We start from the raw sequence: 27478 nt of genomic DNA, 5'->3' as shown, positions 1-27478 counted from the left end.
CCAAGAATGGAGGATTTTCTCTACTCTGGAATCCAAGTTGGAACAGACTTTTTCAGAGCATCCATACAGTCTTGCATTCTAATTGTGCACCAGTCATCCTTCCCACATCTGCAATATGTTTCTTCCCAAACCTGCTGTGCTGTGGTGTAAAGAGCATGTTATTGTGCCATCTGGACAGAAAGGAATGCGTTTCCCAGGGCTCCACCCACATCAGCACCGTTTTATTTTGCCCGTCCATTTTATTTTAGATTTAGATTTTTATCTTCACCCCACTACAGCAGGGCTCAGGACGGATAACAAGTGAAATATACATTAAAAGACAGGAACAGTTAAAACAGATTAAACTTTGTGGAATAATAAATAATAATAAAAATAAAGTGGTGCCCTAAGCTCCCAGCACAGCCAACTCCTGAGACTAACAGGCCATCTACAAAGAAAGTGGAGAGGGGGCTCTACCCAGCAACAGGTAGATGTAACAGAGCAGCTGAAAGTACTCCACCATTTGCCTGGTGGAGCACCTCCATCTTGTAGGCCTTGAAGAACTGGACCAGATTCATCACACAGAGAATTCCACCATGTTGTAGCCATAGCCAAAAAAGTTCTGGCTCTGGTCGAGGACAACCAGACTGCTCTCGGGCCAGGAACTTCCGCCATAAGAACATCTGGCCTCCCGTGGGTACCTAAAGGGGGAAGGAGGGGTTGAAGCCATCTGTAGTTTTAGTATTATATTATTTTATTGTAAATTATGTATTTGATGTTTTAAATTGTTTTAGTGTTGATGGACACCGCCCTGAGCCTTTGGGGAGGGTGGTATATAAATATAAATAAATAAAAATAAATACTAGAGAACTAGAATGCTTGAGAACTAGAATGAATAATCTTTGGGGAAACGTAGCAGAAGAGATATAGCCTTTAAGGACTTTAAAGGCTGAAACCAGTACCTTGTACCTGATCCAGAAGCATATCAACAACCAATGGATCTGGTGTCCTTGTTAGGGCCTGTGCAGCTGCATTTTGTACTAATTTAAGCTTCTGGAGTAGTGTAAGAGAGCGCATATAAATGTTGCAGCAATCGTTTTCCCCACCATATCAAGAGAGGTCTTTTTAAGGGCTAAACAACAACAAAATCAGTAGTTGCTACAGCACTATAACATTGTAGCAATTACCTTTTTTAAAAAACAACAACAACCCTGCAGAATCCTTCTAATGGAATAGTGAGAAAAAGTACCAGGAAAACGGTGGCTGACAGAAATTTCTCAGGTGTATCTCTGCCCTCCAACTCTCATTTGTTTGGCAGGCAGAATCAGACCATGCCAGTGTCACTCTGGAGGGGGGGGGGGGAGGCTCTATCATTCTCCCAGATATGTGAGTGTGTGGATTGCTGCCCCCTATATAAAAGCTCCCACCAGTTACCAGGAGAGACCTGTGAACCCTAACAGCAGTAGTAATGGAAGCCTCTGCCTGATTAATCTGTTCTGAAGGGCAGGGAGGTGTATCTGAAAAGAAACAGGTCTCCTTGGGATGGGTCACATGCAACTGATAGGGATGGAGGACTAAAATTTAATGTGCCATTTTCCAGAGATCCTGACTTCTGCAAAATGATTGTTTGTGTAGAAGCAATGCTGTGCGATGGTTCTGTCTGAGCTGTCTCATACTTGTTTGGGCTGAATAAGTGCTATCATAATTTCATGAGATGTGCAGCACAAGTAGGTGCATGTAGCCTAAGCAAGAGATTCATAGTTCTTTTGGGTGCAGCTTTTAAAGTGGGGTCCAGCCTTCAAGGTGTTTAAATCTCGAAATCTTGATGCCTTGTTATGGATTGGTTACTACCATCATTTCTTTGCTACACTAAAGAACATTCAATTAGGAAAAAAGTGAAAGTGATTATTCTGCATTGTCGATTGCCACCTAGTGTACACACTGCATCATTGCAAAATTCAGTTCAGAAATTCATTTTTGGGCACTCTGCTCTGTAATAGAATCCAAGCTCTTGGATACAGTCAATTCTCATTAAGGATTACAAGGCTGACGTTTTTCTTCAAGTAAAACCATTACTGGTAATAAAGACACACAGAAGCAGATGTCTTGTTATGGTCAAGACTAGTTTGTAACCAGAGAATGAACCGAGAAAACAGATGCTCAAGAATGTTGATTAAAATTGTTGATGCAAACTGTATGCTGCATGATATGTTTGTGATGTGATCACCATCAAGTTGTGCAATTTCTATTTCAGGTTGTTCCAGAAGACTGCTGCAAGGATTTTATAGTGGCTGAGTAAGGAAAGCAATGCTGTGGAGGTTGGAGTTAAGGGATCCCTCAGGATCCCAGTGAATACCAAACACTGTCCCACTTCCTACTGCAGCCCAAAGTACACCTCCAGTGCTGTTTTTGGGAGACAGGGAACATACAAAGGTAGTTTGGAAGGGGAGCTCTGCTGTGGGAAGAGAGGTAATTGGCAAAAATCAACACCTTCCACCTACAGAACTTTTAGGCACAGTCCAAGCCATGGCCAAGGAGGGCAATCTTAATGAGGACAACCCTAATGCCTTGTGTTCTGGCCACCGGAAGTTCCCTCTAACATGTTTTTTCCCCCAAAAAACCCCAAGGACTAAACACTTAATTAAAAACAAACCTGAGATTTTTAGGATGCCAAACGGCTAGTATTCTGGGAACCAATCGAAGTAGAAAACACACACGTCTTGCTTATTTTGTTCCTATCTGCACAGACATGCACACAAATACACAAGTTCTCTTCCAAGAGGAATCAGGAAGGAAGCTGGGTTAAAAACTAATAAATACTGAAGCGCACTATATAGACCAATGTTTCTAAGGGCTAACATTGTGGTGGCGAACCTATGGGACTCCAGATGTTCATGGACTACAATTCCCATCAGCCCCATGCTGGCAGGGGCTGATGGGAATTGTAGTTCACGAACATCTGGAGTGCCATAGGTTCACCACCACTGGCTAACTTGTGACCTGCTGAACTGATAGGGGTTTGACACTGACTTATTTTGGCAGTTCCAGGTAAACAGCAAAAATAGGAGGTTTCATTGAGCCTCCTGATGGGTCACATACATATCTGTTGAGCTAGTATGCATTGATATTTAATTACATTCCTAACTTTATTTTTATAGTTTTATTGCTTTTTTTGCTGTGGTTTTTCACCATTTGTACTACTTATTTGTTCTTTTAGTATTACTGGTTTTACGGTTTAAATGGCATAAGCTTCTCTTTAGCTGAGAGGGAGGACAAATGTTTTTATGAACATTCAGGATTAGCAGGAACAACATATATCATTCAAAACAATACACAGACCTTTATAGAAAAAGTACCATGAATTTCTGGCATGGCCGTTATTTGACACTGAAATAACTTGTGATAACTAACACTGTCCAAAAATTACCTCCCATGGGAAGAACAAAGCAAGAATCATATTAACAGTACAATCCTAAATAGAGTCACACTCTTCTGAGTCAGGTGAAGTCAATGGCTTCAGAAGGTTACAAGCAGAGTAACCACGAGGACTTGAAGAAACATCTCATTCCCCTCTGTATCACCCTCCCCTACATTAGTTCCTATTTCCCTCATCCTGGCAGTTCCCACAGCTTCACTCCTTTCCTTACATCCTTTCCTCCCTCTCACCTAACCAACCAAATAACATTTATCTGCTCTCCACATTCAGCTTTGCCTCCTTTCCTTTCCTTTCCTTCCCTCTCCCCTACACACCTATCCACCTTTTCTGTTCTCCGTCCTTCAGCTTCTCCCCTTCCCTGCTTCCTTTCTTCTTCCCTTTTATCTTTTTCAGTCTTCCCTGGCTTTGACTGATGGAAACCAGAGTTTTGAAAGCATCACCCAGCTACTGTGGTTCTGGTTGCCAAGCATACCAAGAATGGCCACTAAGATCTTAGAATGTCGTATCAGAGGATCTCAACAGGAATCAATATCTTAAAGTTACAGATGTTGCTTCTATTATTTGGGGGCTTGAATCCCCCATTATATTTTTTAAGATTTCAGATTTTTCTGCAAATCTTAAAATGCAAATTTTTTTATCTTGACTGTAGGTTTAAGATTACTTATAACAATAAATCTGTTTAGGATTGCACTGTTAGATCCTTTCTGAACGACAGTCTACATTTTAAAATCAGCACTCCCCATACCCTCTTACCTATTAGTGTAAATATTCTTCGCACCCAGAGTGTGGACATGTTTTGCTTTTCTCGTAAGTAATCAGCAGCTTGACCAGAAAGAATTATACAAAGCCAACAGCCAAAATAAGGCAGCGCGGATAAAAATCCATTCTGGAGGGGGAAAGAAGAAAAAGGAACAAGATGCAATCAAGGAGGGAAGTTATTTTAAAACTGTTTTGAATGTTCTTAAAAAGTCTTTCTTTTTCAAAATTAACAGACATTCAGTTGTTCATCAAGACAACTACTGAAGATGTGACATTTTATGATAAGAGAAGCTGACATATGAGCTCAAAAGGAGTGTGATGGCTTCAGAGAGCAAGGCATGTCAAACTTCCTCCCCAATGCTGGGCTCCACAAACTGACACTGAGGTGTTTTCTGTAAGGAGTTTATTTCAGCATCAGTTCCTACAGTGGGTGAAGCCCATGGCCATAGCACCTGGGACCGCCCCCGTCCCCCAATCTTTGTGACTGCAAGAATCTTCGGCCTTGCAACTCATCCACTGCTTCCTGGGTGGACGCTTGGCACTCCTTAGGGCCTAGCATTTCTGTCTGTTGCAGTCACTGCCTCTACCAGGCTGTGTGGAGCCTTCATTCTCCCCTCACCCCGGCCCAACTTCCTTTATGCCAGGGCTTACTTCAGCTCTGTACCCCCACTCTTCCCATGCAGCTTTTCCTTCCCTCTGTCCCAATAGCCACAGCCTTCCCCACTCCATGCATTCGCCAAGCTGCACAGCTTCACCCCAGCCTGAGCCTGTTCAGGTATCTGCCATGCCACTGGCTCTACAGGTGTTCAGAGCTACCACAAGGCCCTGCATGGACCTTCCCAAGGTGCAGTCTTTGCCCCGCTCTAGACACAGGTGAGTGGATTCCTCAGTGGTGGGCCTGAAGTGGTGGGCCTCAGAGGAAGTCAAAAACATTACATTCGTACTGACTACAATGTGATTATAGCTTTATAGCTAAGTTCCAAGGGATGTGTTTAATGAATGTTATTTAACTACAAAAACAAGGCAGAAAAGCCAATAAACAGGCAGACGTATTTGCGATAGTTTCATACAGTTATAGGATTGTCAAAATGTGAGGGAAACCATCTTTAGATCTAGGCACTTCTTATGGGAGGTACCCACTCCCTACTTGTCCTCTCTGTCCAGCTTTGTTTTTTGTACACAGCCCTGTAGAATCAGGACATGCTCATCTGCATGGTATGAAAGCTACTCTATTTGTTACCATGTAGGTTAATTATGCTGATTAATTATGATCATTTTGTATTAATTATGATTAATTATGCATGGCTTCTACAGTAAGGAAGGGCTATGGAGGCCGTGCTGGAGCAGCAGAGTCAAGTTGAAAATTCCCCTGCTTGGACTCTGGTGCCCCCTCCCACTCTGTGGCTTCCACATTCCTTGTGGAGGCTGCAGTGGAGCAGTGGAGTCCGGGTTGGATCCTATGACTCTGCAGTGGAATCTTCTACAGATGAAAGGAGCTCTTTGTCAACAGACATGTTTCTGCTAGCACAAGGTTCCCTGTACCATACAAAGGTCCATGCTCATCAGATGCAACATCTACTTACAAATACACTGGAAGGAAATACTTACTCCCCAGTAGTGGATCCCACTGAAGGATTCAGTCTTCTGCATGAAATGGAGCTTCCCCGCTAAGTAATTGTACTCAAGAATACGAGTTCCAGCTCGCCTCTTCAACAGCAAGCTAAACTACTTATTCCTGAGTAGCTTTTCAATGGACCTTTGCAGGAATAAGCAAACCTCCACAATGTCTGTGAAAATGCTGCTGGATGGTCAAACAAAAGCAAAGTGTTTGTATGTGGGGAGAAAGGCTATACTTAGCCAGACTCATGAGATGCAATGATGCTGTCAGCATTTCAGGGGCTCCCTGCAGCCCCCCTGGGCAGAGAACTGGTCCCACATGGCAAGCAAAATGGTCCGGTGTGCCACTATTTGCTGGGGGTCGCCTATCCTGTGTTGATGTCCTCTCCTGGGGAAAAACCCCCTGTTTCGTTGCCCATGATTTTGGCAGAGATTTTTAAATATATAACAACTTGAACAGAGAGGAATCTGTCTGAAATAATTAATTCGATGACAACTTAGAGGTAAAATTCCTAGCTCTCCTAATTAATTTTAGCGAAGTTGGTCATTAGATTTCCATATTTGCTATTTGAAAGTAATTAATAAGCAGAGTAGGTGAGTTAGTCAGGCTGCCTTGTTAAGAAGTTTCAACTCTATTTTTTAATGAATGTTCTTTAATGATTTTAGCCATTAACCTCAAAATGCATCAGAAAAGAATAATGGTGCCATTACAGATTAAAAATGAACTGCATTTCTAAAAGCAATATTGCTGGCTTAATTGGATACAAGTAAAAAGAAAAAAGAGAGTGGTTCTCACCAAAATGGATTCCCTAGCAGTTTAGATGTTAACTATGATTCTGTGCTGATTTACACGAATAGTTTTGATGCTCTTGCATTTCCAAATTTTCCACCTTTATTCATGGGTCACATACTGAGATATATACATATATACATATATACGTATATGTATGTATGTATGTATGTATGTATGTATGTGTGTACACGCACGCACGCACACACACACACACACACCCACCACTTCCAAGGCTGCATATTGAGCACGGGGCTGATTAAGTGGAAATGTATATCAGAGTGGGAATGGGGAGACTTAAATCCCCACTAAATTATGCAGCTAACTGGGTAAAACTGGTCCAATTGCTATCTGGTAATATATAACCCACCAGCCATAATCTACAACTGCTAAAAAAAAGAAAATGTTCTGAAATCTCCTGAATATTCAAGGGCTCACAGTGCAGTCCTATATAGAATTACTCCAGTCTAAGGTCACAGAAATCCATGGACTTGGAATGGAGTAACTCTATGTAGGATTGCACTGTTAAGTGCCAGAAGTATCAAAACATACTGGAATTATGGGTACAGAATTAATATTATTCTTAAGACTACTCTTTTTTTTGCCTGGCTTTCCTGAAATAGTGGGAAAACTTTTGATCTTCTTGCTTTCCATATGTACCTGGGCTGCTGTCAGAATTCACTGGAACAGAGCCTGTGTAAAAAGTCAGCTCTCCTAATTGATAAACCAAACCATGTTTCAGACTTGCTGAACAAAATATTGCCCTACAAGTTGATGCTTCCTTCCGGGCATTAACAAAGGTGCCCAGTAAGTTACAAGGTTTTGTAACTTGTAACTTGCTCAGATAAACAAGCTTTTGAAGCGCAGCCAAACACAAAGTGCAGACACAAACAGAGTGCAAGCGAAGAAACTTCTCAGGAACTGACCAGCACTCTGACTGGGTAAGTTGACCTGCACTCTGACCGGCGGAGCAAACCAGCTGACAAACACAAGGAGAAGGTATCTCTCTGAAAGGTGAAAGATTGAAGGACTTTTGAATTTGGATTCCTGCGTGTTAACATCAAGTTAACACACATCGGCGAACTGGGGGCTTGGAAGAGAGGACACTGGAGGAGCCGGTGAGAGAGACTCCCCCTGTGCCTGTGCCTCCTACTCGGGTCTGGGCCGATGAGCGTAGTGACGACGGTCTTGACTCGCCCCATAGCGCTTTACAATACTGGTGCCCTGCACCCCGGCGAACTGGGGGCTTGGAAGAGAGGACGCTTAGGGGAGGTGGCAGAGCCTCACGCTGGCCCAGCGCGGGTTTGGACCAGGCCGGACCGGGCGCCGGGTTCCACCCTGAAAGCGCCTTACAACCACGAGAAATCTGTGGCACACGGAAACTGGGCCAGCTCCCTCACGCGGTGAGAAGTCGCCAACAGGGGAACTCCAGGCATACCGCCAACCCCTCGCTTAAGCCTGCCGCGGTGGCAGCGCCTCTGCATTTTTTCCTGAGCGGTTTCACGGGAGTAACATCGGCAGTGGAGCCAGGCTAATAGACCTTTTCCAACACAGGCAGCCACATATCTCGCCCACAAGCTTAGCTTAAACGACACGACCATTTCACAAGTGTCAGTGGCCATTTCAGGCCAGGTTGTAGCGCACCGGCGTGAGAGAGCTGAACACGCCATGCTATAAGGAGCAAGCATTCGATATATAGTTAGCACTCTTGCTAGGGCCTTACAAGGAGCAGGCGCTGCGGTGGCAGGAGCCTCCTGGTTATTGCCTGGCATTGTTGGTCTTCTAGTGGGATTTTCTCCGACCTAGATGAATATCTGCGTAGCAGTGGGCTTGGATGACGCGGGATCCCTACTCTATTGGTCACTTTGTTCTGTGCAATAGCTACATTTCCTACATGCCTTACTGTCCTCGCCAATACAATAACTGCATTACTGTCTCCAGTAAGAACTGTGGTGGATATCTATTCAGTCTGTCCCAGTAAGGCGCATAAGAATCTGGTGGCAGCATGTTTTTCTTCATGACCATCTTAGCCACTCTCTACTGTCCCTCCTGTGCCTGATTTCTGGGTGTGGCTTTATAACTTTGTAGATAGCATTAGGATAGGAATGTTTAGCTGTTATAGACCGCGATTGTATAAATGTTAAGTTTTTTTGTGAGTAACCTTCAGGATTATACCATATTGTTAGTTGTAGTTTGGGTCCTAATTCTTTCTCAGCCTCTGTAGGCTAGTATTAGTTAGTTAGTTAGTATTAGTGAGACTGGACCCATTTTTGTGGGAGTTTGTTCGGGCTGCTTAGAGGGAGGGAGATTAGTAGGAAATGGGGCTCTTGCTTTGGGACCATTAGGAATCCCGGTGGTAATGGGGCGGGTAAATATAGCTGTAGGCGGTGGCTAGGGATTATAGAAGGCGGACGAGATATGTGGAATGCTCGCTCGCCTTCTGACCGGACTCTATCTCGAAGAACGAGGATGGCAGGGTTCGTAGGAATACTCCGCGTCATTCCTTGGTGTTGATAAATGCCAGGTCCATTAATAATAAAACCGGGCTTATAATTCTCGAGATTTTCTCGGAGGCTACAGCAGATGGACCTGGCTTCTTGTGTCACCGAGACCTGGGTGCGTGAAGGTGAGACCGCCGCCTTTGATGCGAGGGTCGCTTCTTCCAGGTTCTCAGCGCGTGCCTCCACCGGGTCACTCTAACCCGGGCCGGGGTGGGGTGGCAATGTTCATCCGCGGATTCTATCCCCTTCCAGGGCTGCCCCAGTCCCGAGATCTCTGGCATGGAATGTGTCGGTTTTGGAGTGGTTGGCCTTGGAGAGGCTTGGCTGTCTTCCTGGTGTACCGGTCGCCTAGCCGCATCATCAGAGCCGTAGCCTGCCGTCATGTTGCTGGAGGTGGTGCGCAGACTGGGCATTGGCGGGTACCCTTAGACTTTATAGTCTTGGGCTTAATTTCCAATGTCCATGGCTCCACATTACCCCACCTCGTGGTGTAGCTGCTGCCAAGTGACCTAGTGTCACCATCCATGGCTACACTGGGCCTCTCCTTCTTAGTAAATTCTGGCCCCACCCATGAAGCCGGGTCACAGGCTAGGATTTGGTCTTCGGGCTGGGATTGATATGGTCGTGGTCCTCTGTCGATAGAGTGCCATGGTCCCACCATTACGCCTCTGGAGGGTTCTCGGGTGGACTCTGCCAAGTACAACACTCCGCTGGCCTAGGCGACGGGCTTGATTTGGCGTCTCGGGCCTCGCTGAGACTTATTATGGATCCACTTGGCTTCCTGGAATGTTCTTGGCGGGATCCTGCCCCCCTGCCGCACACCTCCGGGCGAGCAGGTGGATGACTGGTATTCCCGGCTTCTCTCCGGGATGCCATCGAGCAGCAGTTGTTGCCCCCCGGCGCCTTCTAAGGCGTCCCCCGTGTTCGGCGCGTGGGTTCCATGGTATACCGGTGAGGAGCTCCGCCACATGAAACGTGGGGTGCACCTCCAGACGTTTGAGCGAAAAGTGTGGGAGGGAAATTCGTGGACGGGAGCCGCCAGCGAACATCTTATAGGACGCTTATGAAAGCTTAGCATGATGCATGGCGATGAAGGAGGCTAAGAGAACTTTCTTCCTCCTTCTCTCGTGACTCTGCTAGCTCTCACGCTCCAGCACAATTGTTTCGTATAATTCCGTCCCCTGACCTCCTTATCGGAAGGCTCTGTAAATCATCAATTGAAGCTATTAGCTGTGAGGCATTTATGAGCTTCTTTGTGCAGGACAAAATCTCGCCGCTCCGCCAAGCAGGATCTTCCCTCCACTTTGACTACAAATGAGGAACTGGAGGTCTCCCCTTGCCAGCTCTCCGCCCCTTGTTTGGCTCCAGTTCTCCCTAAGCCTCCGGGAGGCCGCTTGCTGACAGGGCCCTGGCTGCTGCTAGATTCCTACTACTCTGCCCTTCTGGATCCGCGGCTCCCCTCCTGGTTTATATTAAAACCTCAAGCCGGGCGGAGCTACGCATCTCCCATCTGTTGGAATAATATCATCAATAGCTCCCTTTGAGCAAGGAGTTTTTCCGGATGGGTTGGAAGGGAGTGCAGTGGTCCGCCCTACTCTTGAAAAGACCATCGCTAGGATCCAGGGGATCTGGACACCACCGCCTGCCGCCCTCAATCTTTCGCTTCTGGGGAAGGTAATTGAGAGTGCGGTGTTGGAGCAGCTTCAGGGCTTCCTGGATGACACATCGCCTTTTGACCCCCTTCCAGTTCCAAGCCTCGCGGCTGGGCAACGTGGACGGAGACGGTTCTCGCCGCCATCACAGATAATAAAGCCCGCATGCAGTCTTCTGGACCAATCTGGGCGGATCGGGCGCTGCTGGTTTTGTTAGATCTTACCGCGAAGCGCTTTGATGTGGTCGCATCACGCACCTTTTGACCTGGCACCGCCTGGCTGTTTCCGCATACCGTGGGCACTGTCCTTCAAATGGGATTTCGCCTCGCTTCTGACCGCTGGACCGCTTGCCAGCAAGTGCGTGGTGCGGGACCAAGCCTCTCGGAGGTGCCCTACTTCAATGTGGGTGCCTTGCAGGGAGCGCTGCTGTCCCCGCTTATTATTTAACATCTATATGCCACCACTCTGCTCAGCTGGTACGGAGCTTTGGGCTGATTTGTCACCAAAGTACGCTTGATGACACTCAGCCTCATTCTGTTGATGGAGGTGGGGAGGTGTCACGCCCCTGCAGCCTCTAGCAGCACTGTTTTGGAGTAAGGCGGTCAACGCTGGTTGGTTACAGCAGAGCAGGCTGGAAACTGAATCCATCAAGACGGAGATCCTTTGGCTGGGCCGCTGGGGGGGAGGCAGGGATTTCCAGCCAGCCGGAGTGGGAGGGGACCATTTTGGCGCCGGCCCCCTCTGTCAAGGCAGTCTGGGGGTCCACCTGGATTCGCTCTCTTTCTAATGGGAGACCCAGGTGGCCCTTGTAACCCGGACTGCATTTTTTCCATCTTCTCGGCAGGCCCGCCGGCTGGCCTCTTCTCTCTCTCAGGCAGACCTTGGCCACTGTGATACACATGCAACGGGTCAACCTTTCCAGGCTTGACTATTGTAACTCGGCTTCTATCAGCTGGCCTTCCCTTGCTCTGATTCGAAACTGGAAACTGGTCCAACATGCAGCGTAAGGCGCGCTTGCCTTTCACAGTGGGGCTCTTCTGTGATCATCATATTCAACCTGTGAAGCTATGCCAGCTGCACCTCGGCTTTCCAGTGGAATTCGGTCAATCTTCTTCAAGGTGTGGGTTTTAACCCTTTAAGGCTCCACGCCGCCTGGGACCCCTCAGGGATTCGAGAGACCGTGATACTCCCCATATGCCCCTACTCGGCCTCTAAGTGCATCAGCAGAGGCCAATTTGCTGGCGGTTCCTGGCTCCTCCTCGATGATGCGGTTGGTTCCTTCCTTACACGGGCCAGGGACTCCATTACTGCCTCTGAGCCTCCAGCCTGGTGGGAACACTCTTTCCTCCAGTTGCTGTCCTGGGCCCTGCTATGGGACCTTGATGAGTTCCAAGAGGGCCTGTAAGACCGAAGTTGTTCCACCGGGAGCCTTTGGAGGGTCCAGTCAGCTGAGTGGCGCCTCCCTTCCCTCCTCTCCTTCCCCTGCTGCATCTCTTGCACATACTCATCTGTTGCACTTTTTTACCACCTATTATCCCTCCCAGAGAGGAACCTGACCCCTCCCTTTTTCTTTTACTGGGGTGATCTAAATTGAATTGGCCATAATAGGGCACCTATTATGATGCTAACCGCTGTTTTTAAGTAGCTTTTAATGGTTTTTAGTATTATATTGTTGTTATCGATTTAATTAATTGTATATGTGAATGTTGTTCACCGCCCAGAGCCCCCAGGGGATGGGGCGGTTTATAAATCGAAACAATAAATAAATAAAATAAATAAATAAGTTCCTTTATCGTGTGTGAAAATCTACCCTGAGAGCATTTCAGTCAGAGGGGAATATATGTTCTGGGAAATAGAGGAAGAATTCCTAAGCAAGTTAGAAGGGGAATTATACCCAAAGAAGGATTCCCTGTCTAGTGTATTTGTGATCTCATGAGGGAGATTTCTATAGAGTGAGTGTGAAACAGTGGAGAGTCTACGTAAGATTGTACATAGCTTACTCCTGCCTGATTTCCACCTGCAGATTCTCTTCTTAATTCCATCTTTGTTCAATACATTTTCCCTGTTCAAACATGCCTGAGTTCTCCAATGTCATTTTAAAGGGGATTTGTTTGAAAAGAAAAGGCATTCTATACCATAGTGTGGGAAGAAATTAGAACTATAGCCTGAAACTATCACATGCTACCAGAAAGGCTACTTAGTCCCAAGGAACCCAAAAGGAAAAAGGTGGGAAAATCTGCCTCAGAGTGATAAAAAGGTGTGGAGTGGCAATTGGGTAGACAGGCAGTGGCAGTGGTTTTAAGGGTATGAACTCTTGAGTGGACCTATGCCCTGTACTCCCTTTGTCAAATGTATTGTGAAGAATTCTAGGAGATTATAGTTTTATGTGGAAACAAACAAACATGTCTTTGGTTGCTGGATGTTCAATAAACCCTGAGGAGAGAGTGACCATTCTGCCAGATCTAGTCTCTCAAGGCTAGCTAAACTATATGTTCCATTTTTCCTTTCAGATGTTGCATTGGAGGACATAACATTGGTGTTCATCTAAGGCCAAAGAAGAAAGGTGTCTTGGTGATAGGGTTGCCAGTTTTGGGTTGGGAAGTACCTAGAGATTTTGGAGGTGGAGTCTGTGGAGATCTCCAGGTGCTATGTGGAGGTTGGCCACCCAACTTAGTGAAAGCAGATCAACTTAGCCTCCTTCTGTTGATGAATAACTTCTGTTTCAAATTATCTGTTCTGACTAGGATATGACAGATCTAGTTCCTAGTGTTAGATGGATAGCTTGACGTTTCAGCAAATAAATATTGTTGTTGTTATTGTTATTATTGCTGTTGTTATTATTATTGGTGTTGCTGTTATTGTTATTATTATTTATTGGTCTTATAGACTGCCCTCCCCGAAGGGTTCAGGGAGATGAACAACCATATAATAAACCAACACCCATATAATAAAACCAACAACCATCAGATAAAAAACAGCATAAAATAAAACAGGAACCATATAAAAGCAGATGGCATCATCCCACCCCCTCCCCACCCTTGTGCTCATGGGAGGCCAGATGTAACAACAGCGATGATCCTAACCAGGCTGGCCAAATGCCTGGCGGAACAGGTCAGTCTTACAGGCCCTGCAGAAACTCTGCAAGACCTGCAGGGCCTTGATCTCCCTCGGGAGCCTGCTCCACCAGGTGGGGGCCAGGTGCTGTGAAAGCCCTGGCCCTTGTAGAGGCCAGCCTGATTGCTTTATGGCCAGGGATCACCAACAGATCCTCCTCCGAAGAACGGAGCGGCCTGACGGGGCGATATGGGGAGAGGCAGTCCCTCAGGTATCTATCTGAACCAAGAATCTAGGGTTAACAGATTCAGGAGATATACACCCCAGCTGGTCAAACCTCCATCATGAGAATCAGCTGATCTAGGCTTACTAGGGAAATAACTGGGTCCTAAGGAGCCTTTCACTCCAACGACTACAACCTCACCATAATTAGGATTATGTTAATTTAGACTGAAGTGGGTCCCCAGAGGTGGAAGACAGAACGGCCAATTCTGCTGAAGGGGAAAAATGCAGAAAATTCCTGAGTCCTCCCGTGCTGTGTCCTGGGTACAAATAAAACTTTGAGGCTGCCGGAGCATGAAGCAAAGGCAACTTTTGATCAGTTGGAACTGTATGTGAGAATTGCTACCTGTCTCCCAGGCTGTACCTTGAATAAGTCTCTCACCCTCCTGGTTGATAAAGGGAGAAGAGCAATTACGGTAGAAAGAAATAAAGATGAAATTGTGGTGAAACCAAAGTAAGTAACATAAAAATAGGCAGAGCTACAACAAGAAAATAAGTTAACTTGTCACTGATCACCCTGGGAGGATGGGCCTCCTTGGAGGAAGAGGAAGACAACCTGTGCCCATGCCTCACTGAAGGATCCTGAGCCAACACCAATACTGCCCCCCAGACCAGCAGAGAGTTCTGGCATGGAGGCCCCAGAATGGATCCACCTGAGACCAGATCTGCCACAGTCTCCCGAGGCTCCCCAGGAGCAGAAAAAGTGAAGGGCAAAAGCTGAGGCATTGACCAGGCACTGGAGTGCATGCCTGTCAGCCTACAACCTTCCCTCTCCAAAGGAAATGCCAGAAGAGACTGGTAAATCTCCACAGGATCTGGGTCATAGTACTCCTCATGAGTAGAGGAGATACTTGTGGGGAAGAGGCTAACGTGGAAACCATGGGCACCTGTAAGGAAACTCCTTACATAAGGCTGTAGCCAGTATGGAATCAACTTGTTTACAATGTTCCTTATCACACCATCAGTTACCAAACCTATTTTGTAGCAATTATTGGACTCTGCTGTATGCCTCCTGACCTTTGACGACCTCCTGATTTCACCTTTGACTGTGTTATTGGACCTTGGACTGTGACCTGAGAACCCCTGCTTTCAGACTTTGGGAGTTCCAAGACTTGCCTCCAACATCACGGCCAGGATGTAACTACATCTGTTTTCTGGTTCCATGCAGAAAGAAATAGACTGGGAGTAGGAAACGGATTATTGCAAATACAAGTCATTTTACAGCCTCTTGCCCCTTTGTCCATAGAATGAGATCTCACCTTTTGAAGAATGCCTCTGCTTGTTTTACAGCCCAATCCAGATGGGGGAGGAGGTATGGGCTTATGCTGATGTGTTTGCCCTACCAGCCAGTGTAAGCGGCATTTATGCTGGCTGGGAGGGCAAAAAGGGAGGCGGGCGGGTGCTGTGGAGCTCCACAGTGCCAGACTTGTCTCCCAGCTGCCACTTCCAGAGTTGTGTCAGCTTAACTTGTAGGCCAGCACAACTGGAGGTGTCCAGGGGCCATTTCTGGAGGTAGGCTTTTGCCTTGAAAATGCTGGCAGTGGGATGGACAAACTTACACCAGCCTTTTGTGTGGTATAACTCCATTTTCCCCTATGGAGGGCTTTGGGGTGACCATGGAGGCTTTTTGTTTCTTCTATCTTCCCGTGCCACCTGAAAGCCCTCTGAAGGCAGAAGGGCAGCACAGGATTGGTGCCATCCCCAGCCGCCTCTGGGATCTGGAATGAGCTGTTAAAGCTAATGTGTTTAAAGCATATTGAGTATTATTTTAATCTCTGTGGTCAGCAACAGCTGGAAAAACTAATGCCTGCTGAAACCCTACTCTTACGCTCTGGATTATTTCTGGATGAAAGTTAGACATTTATAAACTGGAGAATAAATAACTTCTTACCTCTTGCACATCAAACTTCAGAATGTCCTTCATGTAAGTAGGCAGTAAGGTAAGGAGTGTATAGAAAGTCCAGTTATAAGAAAAGTGTGCTACAACAATAGCCCAAAGTGGAAGAGAAGTCAGCATGGCACCCCAAGGTACAGATTTCTGTGTAGAAAGCTACAAAGAGAACAGATGGAATCAATACAGATACTTTAAAAAACCTTTAAATCTAATTAAAAACAAAACAAAGCAATAGAACAACAATGTTGTCTGAACTACTGGGACTAGCTCAGGTCTAACTGAGTTGTCCCTTAAACCATGGTTAACTTCACTTGAACCCTCCTTCTTTCACACGTTTCCCACATCCTTAACCGTGGTTTGTCATTTCTTTTGCATTAATTTCAATGATAAATTTTTTTCCTCGGGGCATTGCTTTTTAGTGATTTGAAACCCACCCCCCCATCCCCAAAGGAGAGAGCTATGTTTTCATTTGATAAATTGATACTGATATTAAAAATCCTTGAGCCCACTTCTGAGAATACAAACTGTTATTTTCTTCCACCACCCACAGACTCTCATCTTGAAACATTACAACAAATATACAGTACCTAGTATTTTAACAGAAATATAGAAAAGCTTTGCCAAGCTTACAAACCTGATCTGAAAGAGTAGAAAGGATATATTCCTTTTCTGCAAGGGAAATTCTCTTGTGATTTTCTGGTGTATCACTAACCACCCAAATCCAGAAGAGGAACCACAGCACACCTAGGGACCCTTGTCATAAAGAAAATAGAATGCTACTTATTAAACTGAAGGACTTAAAATGTACACACAGCAAAAAAACAAATGTACAGACAATATGGGGTTAACTCTACACAACCATATAAAAACCAACAACGGATTCAATAAAAAACTCATTCCAACCCACTTATATGTATTTTCTCAGAATGACTCCAACAAAAACCTGTGTGCAAACTGTTATTTCAGAATCACATTCAAAACAAGTTCCACTAGCCCAGATTAAGTATTAATGTGGTGTGGAATTCTTGATATTTGACATTTCTTGACTATCTACATGCATATTCCCTTGACAGAAAAATGTCACACAAACAATAGCTCTAAGTGGTTGGCAGGCACAACAATGATATTTTTTGTTTATTTTCAATGACCAGAGCCATAAGAATGTTCGAACAACCTGCTGGCTCAAACCAGTGTTCCCCTAGCATACTATTTTGAACAGTGGCCAATTAGTTTCTCTGGAGACTTAAACAAACAGGACACATTGGCTAAGGCCCTTCCCAATGCTCTTTTTCAACACTAGTAGTCAGAGGTTTACTACCACCATAGATGGAATTTTCCTTTACTTACCAGGGTTAGTAGCCATGGATGGATCTCACCTCCATGAATCTATCTAATCTCCTTTGAAAGTTATCTATGCTTGTGGTCACCATAACCTCTGCTGGCAATGAATTCCACAGTTTAATTATTCACTGAATAAAGAAGTAGTTCCCTTTTATCTGTCCTGCACTTATTTGCCAACAACTGCAATGGCACTCCTAAGTTCTAGTATTATGGAGAAAAAGCTATCCACTTTTTCCACTGTCCATAAAAGTCTCTCTCTCTCTCTTATATTCTTATAATAAGAATACTTACCAAATATGTAGAATATATACATCCAGTCCATATAAAAGCTGATTATGCCAGACAATGGAAGAGAAACAACAGTTCCTAGTTGTGCACCTAGAAATTAAAGGGTTTTTTAAATATTGCCAAAACATATCCTAGGAGAACAAAGAGCAAAATCAATGATCGTTACACATTCCAATACAAATTTAACAATGAATCATGGGATATCATTGGTGGTAAGAATAGTAGCTGAAGATTGGGTAAAGGGAATGTAAATCCCCTGATGTATTCCCAGTTTCTTCATTCTGCTTACAGACAGGCTAGCAAACCCTGTGCTGGTTTGACTTCGACATTTTACCTGCAGGGGCATATTGCCTGGGGGGACATATGGGGTCAAATGTCCCCAGGTTGCGGCCATTTAGTCACAAGGGGGCAGAAAATCGCCCCTTGCACCCCTCCACCTTCCCCCCAGGTGAATACACTGACTTCCAGACCTGGTGCAAAAAACCCCATTGTTTGGTCGTGGTGTGGGAGGGCAGCCATCCATATGGGGGGGGGGGGGGCAGAACACTCAGATTTTGCACTGGGCTACATTTTCCCTAGATACGCCTCTGCTCACCTGCATATGAAATGCTAAGAAGTTTACTGCGTTCCAGTGGAGGAGCCCATGAGGACCACATGACGTGCATGGCAGGAAAGGTGACACCCTGGAAAATGAGTTTTGTGTACAGTAACATTAGCTTTCATTTTCAGAGCGAACATTTTACTTCAATGAAACCTCTCCCTTCAAAACAGCCCCAAAGACTTCTGGTTGAATTTAGAAACAGCTATTTTTCTGAACAAGCATGCATAGCTCATGGGCAATTAAGCTGAACTAATTTTTTGCCAGCCTCAATTCTTCGGCTGAATATCCTTTGTGGATATGACAATTACACTGAACTTTTGGGTTTCTGCTAAGCAACAGCTACGCAAATATTTTGGGTTCAACTGATTTCCACCCTCACTCCTAGTCTTGATTGTTAAATGTCCATGTTTCACTTAGTCTAAAGCAGAGTGTGGAAGGAAAGAGATCATTCTACATCAAATGGAAGACTATAAAACAAACAAAGCCTTTCGCAAGAAACTACAAACATAGTATGGATTTTGAGCAGCAGTGGCGTAGGAGGTTAAGAGCTCGTGTATCTAATCTGGAGGAACCGGGTTTGATTCCCAGCTCTGCCGCCTGAGCTGTGGAGGCTTATCTGGGGAATTCAGATTAGCCTGTGCACCCCCCCCCCCACACACCAGCTGGGTGACCTTGGGCTAGTCACAGCTTCTCAGAGCTCTCTCAGCCCCACCCACCTCACAGGGTGTTTGTTGTGAGGGGGGAAGGGCAAGGAGATTGTAAGCCCCTTTGAATCTACTGCAGGAGAGAAAGGAGGGATATAAATCCAAACTCTTCTTCTTCTTTGAATGAGATAGCTGCCCCTGTTGCTGGCATTAACCCTAAGTGTCCTATTAGCCTCTGAGAGTTACAGGATGCTGCAGTTCTGAACGAGTGGAAAAAACACAAAAAATGCAGAATTGGGTGCAAAATGCAATTCTCAGAAGTTAACTGCATTAAACAGGGTTTTTTTTCTATCTTTAAAACTGCAAGACAAGCTTGCAGAGTATGACCAATGTTAATGGCAGTATTGCTATTCAGAACATTGACTGCTGTATGTAAAAAACAAGGAGAAGTTAGGCAAATGTGTATATGGTACAGAATTTAGCTCTTTGGTGATAAATTTGAATTGTCTAGGCAGAAAACTAAAAAAAAACCTTTAGAGTACTCAGCTATGGCAATGCAGTGGGTACTTTTCATTACTCTCTAATGTTACTAGCTAACAAACAGAGAATAAAATTCTCTATTTTCTCTACTTATCCCCAGAGACAATTTCAATAGTTTCACCCTTGCACACAATTGGAACAGCCTTTTATCATCTCACACTGATAACTGATGAAGTGCTTAACAGTTTTTCCTATGCACGAGGTCAACAGAGGAATGGGAGGTGACTGCAGAACAGCCATTTTGCCTGGGCATCATACTCAAAGGGGGCCTGAAATTTAGACATTTGTTAACCTTCTGGCATTTGAGCTAAGACCCTCAACAGCTGTACCTGCCCTTGGTCTCTATGGGACCTTTGAGAGCACCTGACTACAAACCTGACCTCAGAATATCATCGTTCTCATTTTACAGATAAAGTTATTTTAAAAATTACTGTTTTTTTTCCTCATCAGTCCCTGTACACATCTGCCAAAGCATAATCTTCTGTCTCTAACTGCTGAACCACACCAAGAGATTAGATGCAGACTACAGTAAGGAGCTGATTTGGCAGAACCAGCGCTCCATGAGTATGAGGCTATGACAGGGTAGCTGGTCAACTTAGAAAGCTTGTACCGTCTGCCTTTCTAGAATGTCAACTTTAAGGAGGAACAAATTACCTCTCCCACGCCTTCCAAAGCTCTCACAGCTATGAGGTATCCAACTCCTAAATCTGCTGCTAAAGGTGTGAACAAGGTAAAAATAGCAGTACCCAGGACACCAAAACCCATTAGCAGTTTTCCCCCAACTCGACGGGCAAGGTATCCACCAGGGATTTGAGTAATGATATAGCCATAGAAGAAGGAACCAAGGATCCAGCCTTGAGTATCTGCATTCCAGTTATACTTTTTCCCCTGAGGAAGAAAAATGGAAAGAAGTCATGTAGCAATGAACAAAAATTGCCCCTTGCCATCCAATTACCATGCACATTTAGGACATTCAGGTACTAACTGCATGACTCATTGTTTCTGGGTCTGTCCTGGGACTGTCAAGCAGGTAGAACTTAGATTTACAAGGTCCCAGCCTGCACTGGGGGAGAGAGTACACTTAAGCACTCTGTTCACCAGTTCCCCTGGCCTTAACCTTGCAGCCATGCTGAGGGGGTTGTGTTGCACACTGGCAAGGGGATAGTAGGCCTGGTGAAGGATCCAAAGGATGAGAAAGTTGGTGCTGTTACAGTCCATCAACAACCCCAGTTGATCCCTCTCAGGGGAAATGATGCAGCCTGCCTCCCCCCGCCCTCAGGAACCACACCCCCAGCATTCATACCGCAGCAACAAGCCAAGAAGAGATGGAGGTCAGTGACAAGGCAGTCATCCCCTCTACGGTGGCTATTAGGGCTGAGAGATGGAAGTGAGGTGGTCATGGACCCAGGGAATGGCAGTGAGGCCAGGCATAGCATGGGAATTTTCCAGTGACCAATGTGTTACTTTCCATTGCTCCCTAGGCTTCATTACCCTGACCTTCTATACCAGTGTTATGCAGCATCTTTCCAGCCTCAATCCTTTAAAATAGGCCATGGAGGCCAGATCAGTTGTCCTGTCCTTGGGCATAGGGAGCTCTCAGGATGAGTGGTTGTGGTCACAGTGAGTGAACCCCATATCCTCAGTGGGTTGGGGGCCACATTGAATGGGGGAGGCTGCCAGCGTGCCCTCAAGCCAGTGTGATCCCTGGTAGGGATGAGATTCAGAGTTGCTGTCTGGCCTCCTGGGTGGGGCCCACACCAGCACCGGACAACTCACCTACCCTTTCATCCATGTGGGCAGTCATCAGGAACTGGAGAATCAGTGCAAATGGAGGGACACTGTGGCCTGTGGTTAGCAGTGTGTGAAGGAACTCATGGCAGCTCAGGGGGTACCTACCAAGCACCTTGGGAATCGTGTGGCTGTCAGTGGGGATAAGGCTAGAGGGCAGGTATACATTGGCTATTGGTGGACCTTTCAGGGGCCATTCATAGCCCTGAGCTATCCCTTGTTCCTTCCCACTTCACCCAGGCAAGTAGTGAGTCCCCATTCGATTAGTTGAAATAATATTTTGTTCCAACTCATAGTATCTCTAAATGGAGACTTAAGAGCCACAACCCATTCTGTCAGGATAATGGTTTGCCTGCATGAGAAATCTGCATATGAAAACAAACCATAAAGTGAGAAGGTAATGAGAAGGGCTTAAAAAACACTAAAAGGAATGTTATGAAGGCTAAAAAGGTACCTTTGTTTTAGCAGATAAAAGAAAAAAAATCCTAACTCCTTTAAGTGTCTAGTTGAAACTAAGAGTTTTGATTGCTTGCTTGACAAAAATAGAAATGTTATTCAATAAAGAAGTCTGGGATAGGTAGTATTTCAGTAGCCACTGGAAAATAACTGCCATATGAAAGAATGCTAAGAAATATTTCTGCATCAGACAAATTTCTTCACAATGGCTTTTAGGTTTTTTTCTTTTAAACAGTTAGTTGCATTAATAAATGCTTAACAGAAAACATACACATCAATTTAAGCTCCTGGAGTGAAATCTGAGAACTGGAACAAACAAAAGGTCCTGTCTGACTTCCCTCCCTACCTTCTTCCATAAACCTGCTTTGTAAAGGAAGAAGCAAGCAAATGGCCTGCTTTTCTTGCAGACAAAGAAGTCACACTCAGGACCAAACCAAACATACACTGGGAGTTATGTCTTCAAGAACTCCCAGAGGTGTTCAAACTTAAATGTAATCTTAATTTTTACACATGTGGATCAGGGATTTGGCAAGCAAGGAGAGCGGATTTAATCCTTTCCCAAGTCATCTTCCTGATCTGAAATGGTTCCACTGAGCTAAAGTGCAAATTTATGGGTATATTTATTGGGGGGGGGGGGGGGGCTCTTTCTAATTAGGGAACTTCCTCAGCACATCTGGTTTGGTTCTAAGAGGCGGGTTTCTCACAAGAAAGCCTACCCTGGTGTCCTCTTAGCTTTCCATGGACTATACAAGCTCCTTACCATCTTCCTACTGTTGAAAAATAAAACCTTAAAATAGCACACATTTTAGAAAATAGGTCTGGTAAAGTTACCGTAGTATTACGAGGAACAACTGGAGCGGAAGAATGGGCTTCACAGGTTTGAGAAGTTGTATTTTGCGTCAAGGTTGTATTCGTTTCTACCATGTCCACGAGGGCAACACTTAAGTTCACACGGAGGGCGTATAAGAGAAAGAATCCAAAGAAGGCCCATACTGCTAAACTGTAGCGAGCTGAGCAGCATATTGGTGCTGAAAAGAGAAAAAGAAAAGGAATGTAATATAGTATTAATGGCAAAACAAATAAATAAATATCCTATAGCTCTGGTTGGTAAGCATTTTGAAATAGGGGGAATATTTTCAACTTATTATGGGCTCTGAAGGGCCAAGAACATTGACTTTGGCTGTGGATCCCTACCTCAGCTGAGCCATAGGAAAAAGGATGCTTTAATTGCTTTGCCCCTAGATCAGTGATGGCAAACCCTTTTGAGACCGAGTGCCCAAATTGCAACCCAAAACCCACTTATTTATCGCAAAGTGCCAACACGGCAATTTAACCTGAATACTGAGGTTTTCGTTTAGAAAAAACGGTTGGCTCCGAGGCATGTGTTACTCGGGAGTAAGGTTGGTGGTAGTTGTTGGCTTTGCTTTGAATCAACCATGCAACTCTTCGAACGGGTCAATCACGACCCTAGGAGGGTTTACTCAGAAGCAAGCCCCATTGCCAGCAACCAAGCTTATTCCCAGGTAAAGGATCGTACTTTAGTTCTTTGCATGAAAATCATAATCATCAAACCTACCAGAAAAATACAGCAGATCCTACGCTCAGCAAAGGACAAGAGAGATCCCCCACTTCTGCAGGGCTCTATCACATTCCCTGCCACTGTGGAAAGGTCTACATAGGAACTACAAAACGCAGCATTCAGACTCCTATTAAAAGGCATGAAAGACACGTCGGCTTAACCATCCCAAAAAATCTGCAGCAGCAGAACATGCTCTAAACAAAACTGTACATATCATTTTATTTGAAAACACTGAAATTCTGGACAACTCGGATGGTTACTATGTCAGTCTACACAGGGAGGCTACTGAAATCCACAAACACCAAGACAACTTCAACAAGGAGACTCTGAGAATTAACAAAACTTGGCTACCAGTACTTAAAAACACCAGAATCAAAAGCCAAGGGCATGCTAGGTTCACAGACAATGAATTCCACCCAGACCCAGGATTTGCATTCACTAATATAGTTGCTACTGCAGAGAATGCAAATGCGAATACGAATGTAAATGGACTGAAAACCCCACCTGCAATACAATGCAGCATAACAAGTTCCACCCAAGTTCTACCCAAACACTTACTGATTAATTCCCCATCCTGGGACATGGGCAATATAAACCCCACTAAACATTCCCTTCTCACTAACACACTTCTCTCTGTCATAGACCTCTGAAGATGCCAGTCACAGATACATGTGAAACGTTAGGAACAAGATCTACCAGATCATGGCCACACAGCCTGGAAAGCCCACAACAGCCAAACATTAACCAGTTCAACCAATATCTTAGAAAGCTGAAAAATATTGTTCACACTTTATGTTACAAATCATTATTTTTTTGCAAGAGGAACAATTCTCTCTCACTAGCTCATTTACTTTCAGGGCTTCAAGACCAGGCACAATAGTTCATTCCTTACCTTTAGCACCTCCATGGCCTTCTGGTTTTAAAACCAGCTGTTTTTCTGAAAACATGTTTTATAATCTCCCAGTTACAGTTTTGCTGGCCCAACAATAAATGCCTAGAAACTGAACAGGAAGTCCAGAAACACAAAGTTCCTGAAATATTCTGCTTCAGGAAGTTGATTGGTATATTTAGTCTTGTGACTGAGGAAAGGTGGAACATTGTGCAAATACAGGAGTCTGTTGTTCTAGTATCTAGTCTCTCATCGAGCACTGACAAGACCAAACCTGTTTAGTTTCCCTGAGGTCGCCTGTATTCAGACCATACTCTAATTATCTCCCAGTCACTCATATGAAAGAAACAACAGAAACTTGTCTGCTGGCTACCAGCTGTACTTCTGCTATAAATTAGGCTAGATGAGCCATTGTACTGGGGACATGTGAAGGAGCACAGATAAGAAGATCTGAAAGATTACAGCACAAACTTAATCTCACTGCATCAGTTTTTCTTCCTTCCACTAAGCAGCTGATAAAATGTTTGCTGATCTGCATTTTCAAATAAACTCTCCTTTTAAAAACAAGTTTATTGCCCCAGAGATATGCACAACTGAACAAAATTTATGATGCGAGTGCATGCAATTCTGGGAGAAGGAACAACATATTTACAAATCTCACTGTTAATCTTTTCTGCTAGGCAGAATTAATGTAGCCAGTAGAGCAGAAGACACACAAGAACAGCCTGGCTGGATCATTCCAAAGTTCCTCATTCTGTTACTTAGGGCTGCCACAATGCCTGTGGATGCTCAGAATTGATGTGTTCAAGTAATCCCCTCCAGCATCTAGTAACCAGGCCTTTGACTTTGAGTAGAGAAGCTTGGATCATTCATGAAGTGATGGGCGTGTCATGGGCCTTGGACGGGTCACGATCACAGTCTGGAGCCTTTTCAAGCAACTTCCAGTCCCAATCTTTTGAGATATATTAGCTGAAATATAGTAACTGTTCCAAGGTCACCCAGTGAACTCCTGAGCAAGAATTTGAAACCAGACAAATTCTATTAATAACACAATACTGCTCCTAGATAACTTTTGGCTCCAATGTGGGGAAAAAATGCAGAGTTCACTTGTGTAGATATTAGTGTGCTAACAAAAAATGAGAGAGAAATAGAAAAGGTGGGAGGGAGATATCTTTGGCCAGACACAATGGGAAGGTCCAGAGATACTGGCATTTTAGGATTTCACTTGGCTGGAGAACCAGCCTTGGATGTTGAACAAAATGATAAGGCATGCTGCTGTTCAACTCACATGGAGTGGGTTGCACAGTATCTGTGCATTACATGCTAAATTGGCTACTAAACCTTGCAGCAGCTGCCCAAAGAAGACTTAGTGTATGAAATTCAAGAAAGATGTCTGTTCAATTGTTTATTTACCTTTGTCTGATTAAATATAACATCATTTATTCTCTCCTTGGGTAAGAAAGAATCCCTAGCTTACTCAAACAATATTATTCATGGCATTTGATATGGACTTCTAATGCCCAAATGAAAGACCTTTTTAAAAACTTAGTTATTGCACAGTTTTTCAATCAGGACACCGTATTTTGCTCTGATCTGAATGCCCAGACTAGCTTTCTCTCATCAGATTTCAGAAGTGAAGTAGGGTGGGCCCTGGTTAGTACTTGGATGGGAGCCACTAAGAAAGTTAAGCTTTACCTGCTACACAGGCAGGTAATGGCAAACAATTCCCGTTTTTCTCTTGCCTTGTAAACTCTACAGGGTGGCCATAAGTTGGCACTTTCTGCCAACACACAGTATTTAACAGTGCAGGTAGTATGGAACACAGCTCTGCTGACTCTGAATCATTTGCATCGATTAAATTTCATTTAGTACATGAGACCTAATTTAGTACATAAGACCTAATATATTTGCATAATGAGTGTCATTTGTAACATTTGCAGAACATTTGCTTCCAAATTTGTAATAAATTAAGATCTCTGCAAATATGCAGATCTTTCACTACTGCTTACTAATGCAATATGGACCCTGGAATGATACAGCTAATCACATCTTGGTGTAAACAGATGGACTTGGATCCAAAATGCTACTTGAGTTAGCCCACTGGACCTTTACCCTCTACCCGTTTTCTTGGATGCTTCCCTTTCCTGCAAATGTACATATGTTATAGAATCATGACATATGCCAAACTACACATGGGTTTCACAGTTTCACAAGTGCTTTCAGTGTAGGACATCTGCAGTATCAAAGTTACCTTAAACATATTTATTCAGAACTAGACCCTTCTGAGTTTAATAGGCCTCAGTCGCTAATAAATCCACTTTGGGAACACACTCAATGGTGCAATCTTACAGACATTTATGTAAAAATAACTCCTGCTTCTAAGTAAATAAGACCTGCTTCTAAGTAAATGTGGACATGAACTGGACTTCCAGACTGCATTTGCTTGGAAGCTTCCCACTGAATTCAGCTTGGGAGTAAAAAATAAACATGTTCAGGACCAGACAGTTAAACATTCCGTCCACCGCAGGAGTTTACACTGCAACAGAGTTCCATTTTAAAACTGTGATCGTACATGATCCCAGAGAGTCTCAAATCGTGAATCCCACATGTGAGGGGGGGGGGGCAGCCCCTTCCTATCTACCTCAAACAATTCCTCAATGTAAGGAAGGCGGGTGAAAAAAGGGGGGTGCCCTTAGATCAGAATGGGAGAACCATCCGCAAGTTGCTCTCTCACCCGCTTTAGTGGGTTGAGATTCTCCTAGCAGGAGCGACGTGCAGTCCTCTTTCTCCTTTTCTCCCTCCTCATCCTCTTCTTCAGGTTCCGAGGTCCTCAAGCTCCCCATCAGGATAAGGGCAGGAGCCAGACTGGATCCTCCGCCTCGGCCAGGATCTCACCGGTCTCTCCGACGCTTAGCGCCAGTCAGCTGATAAGAGTCATGTGACAGCAGCCTGGGCAGAAAGGAGCCACAGTCCGGATTCACCGTAGCTTATTCTCCTGTATTTCTCCGCCATCTTTGATACTGGCGCACGCCGATTGGCTATTGGAGGAACCTCACGGGTTCAGTCGCTGGGTTCTCTTCTGTGTCCAAAAGGAATTTTCTCCCACCTCCCCTCCCCCCCGCATCGGGCCCATAGACAGCTGACCCTCATGCCATACGAACTTGATTTCGCTGTCTGCCTGGCAAGATACGCCTTAAAACAGAATAATGCGCATTTTACAAAGCGACGCTGGCTGTTTATTGGACTGTCTCCCATGGGAAATTCCTGGGTATTTGGGGGCAAAAGCTGGGTAGAGTGGAATTTGAGGAGCAAAGTTGTAATGCTGTCTTCCAAGGAAGCCATTTTCTGTAGGGGAATTAGTCTTTATAGTTGAGATCAGGGGTAGGGA

At 44.8% G+C, this 27478-nt stretch overlaps 1 protein-coding gene across 2 annotated transcripts in view; it reads right to left on the bottom strand.

Annotated features, from left to right (window-relative positions):
• The window catches only part of SLC17A5 (solute carrier family 17 member 5), a 34452-nt gene extending 7450 nt beyond the window's left edge, over window positions 1-27002 (bottom strand). The window contains exons 1-8 of one of the 2 annotated variants that reach the window (XM_048495823.1): window positions 26825-27002; window positions 22454-22650; window positions 20033-20266; window positions 18189-18276; window positions 17597-17683; window positions 16599-16717; window positions 15962-16120; window positions 4169-4301 (exon numbers count right to left, since the gene is read on the bottom strand). In XM_048495823.1, the coding sequence (XP_048351780.1) occupies window positions 4169-4301; window positions 15962-16120; window positions 16599-16717; window positions 17597-17683; window positions 18189-18276; window positions 20033-20266; window positions 22454-22650; window positions 26825-26933 (1126 nt within the window). In that variant the 5' untranslated portion in view covers window positions 26934-27002. Of the gene's footprint in view, window positions 1-4168; window positions 4302-15961; window positions 16121-16598; window positions 16718-17596; window positions 17684-18188; window positions 18277-20032; window positions 20267-22453; window positions 22651-24093; window positions 24197-26824 lie in introns of those variants that run through there. The other variant, XM_048495832.1, reaches the window with a different exon arrangement.
• Between the last annotated feature and the right edge of the window lie 476 nt (window positions 27003-27478).

The sequence above is a fragment of the Sphaerodactylus townsendi genome, linkage group LG01 (assembly GCF_021028975.2).
Source record: "Sphaerodactylus townsendi isolate TG3544 linkage group LG01, MPM_Stown_v2.3, whole genome shotgun sequence".
NCBI classification, from domain to species: Eukaryota; Metazoa; Chordata; class Lepidosauria; order Squamata; family Sphaerodactylidae; genus Sphaerodactylus; species Sphaerodactylus townsendi.
Note: the sequence above shows the minus strand (reverse complement) of the source record. Positions and strands in the feature narration are given on the sequence as shown.